The 9,463-nt window shown below is 48.5% G+C and overlaps 1 protein-coding gene across 1 annotated transcript in view; it reads right to left on the bottom strand.

The window, feature by feature from the left end:
• Positions 1–24: 24 nt before the first annotated feature.
• Positions 25–9,463, bottom strand: part of LOC101849659 — a 22,870-nt gene continuing 13,431 nt past the window's right edge. The window contains exons 2-3 of the mRNA XM_005111237.3: positions 7,256–7,551; positions 25–4,896 (exon numbers count right to left, since the gene is read on the bottom strand). Coding sequence (XP_005111294.1) covers positions 84–4,896; positions 7,256–7,551 — 5,109 coding nt within the window. The 3' untranslated portion in view covers positions 25–83. The remainder of the gene's footprint in view (positions 4,897–7,255; positions 7,552–9,463) is intronic.

Below are 9,463 nucleotides of genomic sequence, written 5' to 3'. Positions count from 1 at the left end.
TGTGTGTGTGTGTGTGTGTGTGTGTGTGTGTGTGTGTGTGTGTGTGTGTGTCGGATCACACATTTCCTTCTTCCACTATAGATCTACTTGTGTGGGCGATGCCTGGCGGCGGCCTCAGGGTGTTTCCTCATGTGCCACGCAAGTGCGTTCTTCTGACGACACCGGTAGTCACACAGCGGGCACTGCAGCGGCTTCTGCTGGTGGGCGGGGCTTACGGCGCTAGGACCGCCCTCGTCTGATGACGTAGGCGGCTGTGACGTGAGGCGTGTCTGTCGACGAGACGCCATGGCAGGCGGGCCCACTGCGGTGACGTCATCGTCGTCGTCTTTGTCGGGAGTTGTGGGGAGGCTGGAGGCTGGCTCGCCGAGTTTGGATGAGCCATCTGTCTGGTCGGACTGATCCTGGCCTAAAGAAGGGTGAAATGGGCTTATATCTGGCTGTTGCTCTCGGGATTGGAAGCCACTCGGAGAGACTCCTGAGAAGGGACTTGCAATAATCACGTTGTGTTTACGACTCAGGTGAAGGTCAAGGTCTTTTTGTTCTCGGAAAAATATTGGACAGTCTTCCACCGGACACATTATCGTCTTATGAGACAAAGATTTTTTCGTCTTTGAGATTCTCAGTTTTTTGTTCGGGTCAGGCATCAAAACGGGCTCCGTTACTGTTGGAGAAGCGGAGTCTCTTAAAGGTTCGTGGTTTTCCTGAATGTGGGTCAAATATTCCGAGATCTTTGAGAACTCGCGACGGCACAGGCTACAGAATAGATGATCAGTCCCTCTTCTGGAAATTATAGGATCCGAATTTCTTGAACCTTCTTCGGTGATCTGGACGCCAGACGGCACAGTAGCGACAGGAGAAGCCGGGGGTGTGGCGTTGCTGAGGGAGGCTCTCGTTGTGAAAGTAGACGAGGCTGGCGAGGAGGGGCGGGCGGGTTCTGGGAGGGCGGAAAATGGCGAGTCGTTGAGGGCGAACAGTTTGGAGGAGCTGATCACAGAGGGGGCGTGGCTCCGGCACGTGTCACAGCGGGCCTGGGGGTCCCAGTAGTGCTTGTGGAACACGTGACCACAAGTGACGCAGCACTCGGCCTTCAGTTCCTCGCCGCTAGGGGGCACCAGCGGCGCGTCGGGGAAGTGTCCGGCACCCCGAGACTGACCAGCCGGGACGGGCGTCTCGCAGACCTGGCACTCCACGTGGTGAGGGGACAGTTTACTCCCACACGCTTCACACACCCCGGCGCCCGACTCCTCCGCTTCATTCATGACGTCATCAAGCACGCCATCTTGGGACGCGGTCTGGAGCTCGCCGCTGGAGCAAGGGTACTGTTCGTGAAACTTCCAGACCAGCACTGACCCGGATTTCCCGGAATCTTCCTCTGACCTACTTTCACCCCACGCGTCCGCCTTTTTTCTCTTCAGACTGGCGATGGTTTCGGCGGCCGCGGCTGTAGCGGCAAGGACACCACCGCGACGTCGTCGAGGCTTGCGCGGAGTCAGGGCCCCGCCTTTCGGCTTCAGGCGGAAGGTCGCGTACATAAAGTTCTCGTCCGATTTCAGAATCCTGGAAGTCTTTTTCCGCCTCGGTTTGAATTCTGGTTTCGTGCTGTTGGCCTCTAGGGGGGATGTTTTCGGTGTTTCGGACGCATCAATGAGAGTTTGTTGGAGATTTTGTTGGGAGATTAGTTGTTCGCTGTTTGTTGTTGCAGAGTTTGAAGTGTCCATTCCTCCTCCTCCTGCTCCTCCTCCTCCTGCTCCTCCTCCTGCTCCTCCTCCTCCTGTAGAATCTTCTCTCATTTCAGACACAAAGTCGCGCGATACTAAAGTAGGTTCGCCTTGAAAATCGTCGTCGTCGTCTTCGTCCATCTGCACTTCTGCCTGTCCATCATTGTTGTTGTTATCCCCAAGACTGGAGTGACAGACGGAGAGTTGGGAGTGTAACAAACTCTGCATGTTTTGGAGGGTGAGTGGGGGCGGTGCTTCGGAAACACGAGCAGCGTTCATTTGAGGATCTGAAAGAACAGGGTTCGAATCTATAGCGAGTCCAGACGGTGAAGGTGTCATTGACATAGCTGCAGCAGAAGTCTGCATCATATCCATGGGAAACAAAAACCGATGACCGTCGGTGAGGGAAGTGGGGAAAAGCTGAGGTTCAACGAACTTCCCTGCTCCTTCATCGAGATTCTGAAGCTGCTGTGAGGTCAGTGCGTTCGTCGTGGGCTCAGAGAGTGATGACGTCACGATGACGGGGACTTTCGGGGGACGCCCTCTCTTCCTGCCAGACTTTTTGGAATCGTTCGGGCTCGTGCTGGAGTAGACAAGCATGACGGGATCGTGGGAGGTGGACACACTCAGGTGACCACCAGTAGAGGGAGACTCACCAACCTTCGCGTCGCTTCCCTGATCCTGGGCCGGGTGGGGCTGACCCGGGAGAAGTATCGCCTCCGAGCCGGGGACGGGCAGGGTGTGGTACGACTCCTCGATCTGCTTCTGGAGTTTTCTCTGCTCTTCCTGGAGGCGGATCTGGTACTGAAGGTGAAGGTCGTGCTGCTGCTGTTGCTGTTGTTGTTGTTGCTGCTGTTGTTGCTGCTGCTGTTGCTGCTGCTGCTGCTGTTTAGACTCACTCTCCCGCTGCTGGAGTTGACGTTGGTACTCCTGTTGCTGCTGCTGTTGCTGCTGTTTTTGTTTCGAGAGGGATTGCTGCTCTTGCACTTTCTGTGCGTCGTTTGGGATAACTTGAGCGCTTAGTTGACGCATCATTTCGCTAGAAAGCTGAGCGGCACTTGGCAGATTAGCACCGATTTCTCTTTGTGAGTCAAACAGAATATTTCCAGCAGCCCCGGCTCCCAGAGACGAGTGTTCGAGGGTTCCTTCCATCCCCGCCACACTCCCTGTCTCTGTCACCACTTCTCCGCTCTGTTTCTGCACAAGATCTTTCACAACTTTCCGCTTTCCGTCTCCAGATTTAGGCGTTTTGTTCTTATTTCTCGATCTCCTCGACCAGGGAAGTTTGAGAATGCTCGTGTAGACCCCGGGGAACAGCGTGTTTTCCGTCACCAGCTTCATGTCTTTGCTCTGGTTTTTGCTGGACGCCCCCCTCGAGCCGCGCCCCCTCGGCCTGCCTGGTTTGGCGCGTGACGTGTCCACCAGGGCGGTGCTTGTCGTTGATGACGTGGCCGTCTTGTCCAAAAGTAAGCCATGAGGCAACTGTTGCTGCTGGAAGGAGCCCACGTTTACAGCGAGAGAGTCTCCGCTGTTACAGCTGGTTGCGGTGGTAGATCTTGAGAGGTGGTCGAGGTGGAGAGCGGTATGCGGTACACACCCCAGCTCCCCTCCGGATTTGGTGGGGTAGTCCGAACTGACCACGCTGGTAGACATTCTGACGTCAGCAATGGACACGTCTCTGTTGAGAGACGTTTGATCGGACGCTGCACCGCTGTAGGCTGACTGTAGGTTGGGGTGAGGGGCGAAGGCGAAAGGCTGAAGGCCTGTGATTCCCTCCGGCAGGGCGTGTAGCACAGGGATGGCGACCATACCGCCAGAGGAAGTCGGCGCTGCCATGAACAGAGTAGGCATCGGTTGTGGGGCGGACGCAGGCAGCGGATGTGACGTGTCTCCTGCTGATGTCACCGCCGCCGTTGTTGGCGTCGTCTGCTTCTGGTTCCCGCTACTGCCGCTGCTCCCGTCCACGTGCAGAAGGGTTTGGTTCGACACCCCAGCGGGGTGCGGTTCGAAGAGAAAGTTTGGGTATGTGCACATGTCAGCTAAAGAGTTATTTACAACGCTGGTTTGTGTTTCCCCACTTTCTTGTTTTACAGAAACAGAGTTTGGAAAATTCCCTGAACTCAAAGTTTGGGCTCTGTCTAAGGGTTTCGAGCTGCCAGCTACAAACCTTTGCGTTGCTTGCAAAAGTTCTTGGAGTCTGCCGTGATGAGGAACTGATTGTTGCGACTCTCTAGCAGCGGCTGAGGTGGAACAGGTGTCAATGTCAATGGGAATAAATTTGACGTCCGGGTTATCCGGATTGATTTGCAAGAAGGAAAACGTCATGTGGTTCTCCGCGGAGGTGGGGCCACCGGAAGTTGGACTCGGCTTCGCAGAGCTTTGACCTCCGGACGCCATACTCTCGTGTCCATTTTTGATGACACTTTGCTGCAATATGGCCTCGGTGTATGACGGCAGGGACAGACTGGAAGGAAAAAGCCCCGATGCTGTTTTTGATTTTTTCGTGGAAATCCCCGGTGATTTCTCCTTTTCCTTGGCGATAGTTCTTTGCTGAGTGAAAGGGGAGAGAGATGCTAAGTCCACACATGTTTTATCGGGTTTAGGCGATACCTGAAGACTTACGGCGGACTGTTGTTTCTCCACCAGAGATAAATTGTTTGGCGATATAGCGTTTGTTTGGGAGGTCGACCAGAGCGCACTCTTGACACTCGTAGGTCCCGCGGTCGGCTCTAAGTCAATGACGTAAGGCGGGGCGTGGGTGGAGGGAACGGAGTGGGGAGAAATTCGATTGGTGGAGAAGTCTGTGGACGGAGGTAATCGATGACCTTGTAATACGCCTACTAAAGGAGACAGTTGAGGATTTTCTGACTCGTTTTCGCCGCCTTCCCTCTCCGGCGCCTCGGAACAGTTTCCTTTGTTGACGGTTAGGTCTAGCGGCGCCATACTGATGGCCTCCTGTTCGTCCGGGAAGAGGGTGGTCAAGCTCTGGTCAGCGGGCAGTTCGTGAGCGTGGGAGTGGTCGGCTTCTGATGACCCCGGGGGCGAGGAGCCGCATGACCCTGCGCTTGACTTTGGCTTGGAGAGGTCAAGGACACTGGCGGCGTTATTGCGCTCCAGCAAAACATCTATGACGTCATCCAGCTTTCGTTCACGAGTAGGGTGAGCCAAACTAGCCAGTCTGTTGAAGTAAAAAAAAAAGCACTTAGCGAAAGAGTTAAAAATGACAATGATTTAGACATATCACTTGGCACATTCGTCCCAGAAATGTTGTGTATCTTTGCTCGATCTTTTTTCCCTTTAGAACGTGGCAATGCCACAGACATGAATTTTTTTCTATTACCCATTGTTGTTGTTGTTGTTGTTGTTGTTGTTGTTGTTGTTGTTGTTGTTGTTGTTGTTGTTGTTGTTGTTAGGTTGGGGGGTCATTTATTTTTACTTCCTTTTTTTTACTGAGATGCACTTCTCGAGTAAGGATCAAGAAGTTAATCAACGAGTGGCATAGCAAAGCAATTAATGACGACCAAATGGTGCACGTCGGTGTTAGGTTTATGCAAAAACAATTCGAACTAAAATCGACAACTTTGAAACAAAATAAAACTATCAGTTGAACTTACCTGTAATGACAAGGAGACGTGATTTTCGTTTTGTTTTTTCCAAACTACGAACACTTTAATTTTGGTTAAATAATTACGGCTTAAATCCATGTGAGCATCTGAGCCCCAGAGTTTGGTTAAGATCAAGGGGAACAAATTATAATATGATATCTCATATAGAGATCAAGGAAAAATATAATATCTCAGAGAAAGATCAATCAAAAATATAATATCTCAAATAGAGAACAAGGAAGGTATAGATCTAATACCCCAAATAGAGATCAAGGAAGATGTAATATCTCAAATAGAGATCAAGGAAAAATGTAATAATAATAATCTTAAAGAGAAATTAAAGTAATAACAAAATTGTCTCAAATAACTTTCATTCTTCCTCACAAGCACACCACCACAGCCCACATTCAGCAGAACCTGTGCCCATGTCTGGCCAACGTGGCTACTGTCTAAAAGAAAATGAACACACGTAAAATGCAGCTCTGGCGTCGTTGTCAGACCAAGGAAACATAATATCTTCTTTCAAAAGATTCGCATGCCACCACATAAGCCTGTCGCAGCACAGATAGACAGTACACTCACGGTTGAGCAGATCTCTTGTGCGTCACATGCCTGGCTACAGACACACACACCCACACACCCGCCGCTACCCCAACCCCACCCACCACCCCCACCCCAAACCCCCAAGCTCCCCCCCCCCCCAACTGGCGTCTGAGGTGTAGCGGTTAGGCGCTTCGCAGTCGTAAAAAGGAGACCTAAGTTCGATTCCAATGACAATTCGAAACTCCAATTTGTGAATCTTGGTTCTAAATGTCTCGCAGCATTGCCTTTCGTCTGCCGGTGATCGGACAAATTAAACGTGCCCGCTACGTCTGAGAGTGAGAGGGGGGTTTTATGAATTAACTGTTTGGAGACTGAGTGTGAGAACGGCCTACCCCTTGTACTTCCTCTACATGATATGCAAAAGAAAGAACTCCCATTTCTTTCTTTTCTCAGATAAAAACCACCATGTCAATTTTATTTTTCATGTGAGGGAGATAGCAAAGTGTGTGAAAACTTCCAACTCAAAATATTATATATCTTAAAAACGAGTGTAGCTGTGATTGAACCTTGTTATCCTGTAGTAGTAGTAGTAGTAGTAGTAGTAGTAGTAGTAGTAGTAGTAGTAGTAGTAACGTTATTATCCTTATCATCATTACTTATTCTTATCATTATCATAAATAGTATTCTGGGGTCACAATTTGTTGACGTGAGGTATAAAACCATAATATACCATGTCTTACACTTTCTCAAAATCCTGAAAATCAGAACTCAGATCTCAAAACGGTAAAGCGAAATTGTCATTAATGAAATAAAGCGAAATTGTCATTAATGAAATAAAGCAAAATTGTCATTAATGAAATGTGCGATGAGTTACTACTCATGACTGGTCGGTCGGTGGGTGCTCTGGTGGGGTTTTTTGCCCCTCCTTTCCTATCAAATAAAATGTCTATTGTCCTTTTCTCTACTCCTTTTCTATATGACCTTAGCAGTTGCGAGCGCCGTAAAACCCTATACTACTATACTCCTTTTCTTTGTATGTTACACCCTTGAAACACCGCTAATCTTTGGTCCATTTATGACTCATTTGTGTTGCAAGTTCCGAAACGCTTTTCTTCATCACCACTGCTTTCCTCACCCTGCATCAGGCTATAGACCTCGAACTAACACTTTCTGCCTTACTTTAATGATCTAGGGCAAGCCTCTTTGATATTATTCAATTTCTCCCCACTTTTCAGTACAGTATTCTCTGTGACTCTTCTCCTATGTTCCACTTGGCCTTCCCCTGGATCTCTCACCCTGTGTATTCCAATCCAACACTGTCTTAGTTCTGCAACTGCCTGACTTCCTGAGAGTGTGTGCCGTAAATGTCTTGTTAAAACCAAAGATTACCTCTGATAATCTTTCAACAGCTTCCGCATGAGCCGAGAGCTGTCTAGTTTGGTCGCTGATTTGAGCGCCTCAAAGTCTTGGTATACGTCATCGGGCAGGGCTATGTGAGGAGGCCCCGCCTCTTCCTCTGACGTCATGGCCACGCCCATCGCGATGTTGTTCGCCGGAACAGGAAATGACGGCCTCATGGAAGACAATGACGTCAGTGCTGAGGGTTTGTGGGAGGCTTTCGACTGTTGACCTTGAACTCCAGCGTGAGCTGTGAGGCCATCTCTGTTGATCCGGCTGGGGTTTATCTGAAAGCAACAAGCAATTAAAAGATTAACTGTTAGTTAATCCCCAAAAAAAATTAATTAATTAATAAATCGTCGGCCGGATTTTCAGATGTATAGCCCCCCAAAAAAGAAGAAAAGATAAATACTGTTTGAACATGAAGATGGAGGCTTGTTGTGGCAATGAGTCGGGCACCAACTGACGAACGCAGCCCAGTAACAGGAGACAATGAAGCGGGTAGATAGATGGCGCCTTATCTGATTTGTGCTTCACTATTCCGCCGTTTATCAGTCTATCTCCCCATCCTTTTTTCTAGCACTAATAAGTGGCCGATTTCTCCTTACTTAAACTACGGAGTGCTCTGTTAGCTCAAATGGTATCATGCTGGACCTAGGAGCAGATGGCCCCGGTACTTGAACCCAGGTTGTTTCAGTTGTTTTCGTGGAGTTTCCAAGGCCCTCAACAACCCATTTCACTCGGTTCTATAGGAGAGAGACGGACATTAAAATTCAGAGGTCGCGTCTTTTAAATAAGCTAATACTCGTGATAAGGGTGTTTTAAACTCATACACCTACTTATTTTACTATAACCATGCCCATAAGCTGGAGAGAATAGTAAATGTGGGACAATAAAGCACATCAATAAGTACTCGTACTTTCTGGTGGAATGGTGGATTGCTTTCAGATTTGCGGGGAAGATGGTGCTTGGGCTTGGAAGGTTCCTTCAGATTGACACCCACAACCCCAGCTCAAAAAGGGATGTGCCTTTGTGTCTATATATCGATTTCGGTAAAAGCTTGTCGAAGTCTTTAAAAGTTAATAATGAAAAGTCAATTGAAACATGAAAGACATTTAAGCCTGAAGAAAAGAGTAAAGTTAAATTGTTGTTTTTAGTAGAAATATCATACTCTTTTAGATATATACGAGTACAAGTTTGCCTTTTCGGACGTATTCCCATTGGCAAAATGGTTAAAAATCAGATCAAAGCAGGATAAAGATGTAGACAACACACTAAAGGGCAGTCGAATCTGCTCTGAAGGTCTCCTGTAAATAATTAATAATCGTTCCCTGTTTTGAAAAATGGCCAGGAAACCTGACGCAGTTTGCGCCGATATTGAAACAAAGAGCCGTTCTCGTTCTCTCAGGTGACGTACGACGGGTTCATCAAGGTCATCACTCAAATGCGAAACTGAAATAGGGTCCAGTGTGTCTGCACGTTCAGACAACCTCTTTTCTCCTCCACAAATGATGGTCGTTTTAGGCAGTTTCGACTGTAATTATTTATACATACCACGCATGTACATGGTCGGAGAAGAGAATGGTGTTCCTGAATGTTATCCCAACGAAATATAAGACGCAGATTTCCGTTTTCCTTTACCCACTGTGTGTGTGGAGGAGGGAGGGGAGAGAAATAAAAATTCACATTATAAGTGAGTGAGGGAGGCAGGGAGGGAGGGAGTGAGAGAATGAGTGGATGAAAGAATGAGTGAGTGAGTGAGTGAGTGAGTGAGTGAGTGAGTGAGTGAGTGGGTACGTCTGCTAATGCATGGTTGAGTGAGTGAATGAACGAGTGAATAAAGGAGGAAACAAAATTAAATACCGTTTGAAAGCGCTTGATAACCAGAATTGAGACAACAGGCAAACACAAAGATTCTTAGAAAACAATAGGGATAAAGAAATCCGGCCAGTCGTGTATTGTATAAAAATAGCGCTGTTACGCTGTAAATGGCACAGATCCACACAGGTAGAGAATGGTGATGGTAGACTGTACTTAGTGTGTGTGTGGGCGAGAGAGAGAGAGAGAGAGAGAGAGAGAGAGAGAGACAGACAGAGACAGAGAGACAGAGACAGAGAGAGAGACAGAGAGACAGAGAGACAGAGAGACAGAGAGAGAGAGACAGAGACAGAGACAGAGACAGACAGACAGACAGACAGA

The sequence above is a fragment of the Aplysia californica genome, unplaced genomic scaffold (assembly GCF_000002075.1).
Source record: "Aplysia californica isolate F4 #8 unplaced genomic scaffold, AplCal3.0 scaffold01029, whole genome shotgun sequence".
Lineage (NCBI taxonomy): Eukaryota > Metazoa > Mollusca > Gastropoda > Aplysiida > Aplysiidae > Aplysia > Aplysia californica.
The sequence above is the reverse complement of the archived record's forward strand: the minus strand, read 5'-3'. Positions and strand labels throughout refer to the sequence as shown.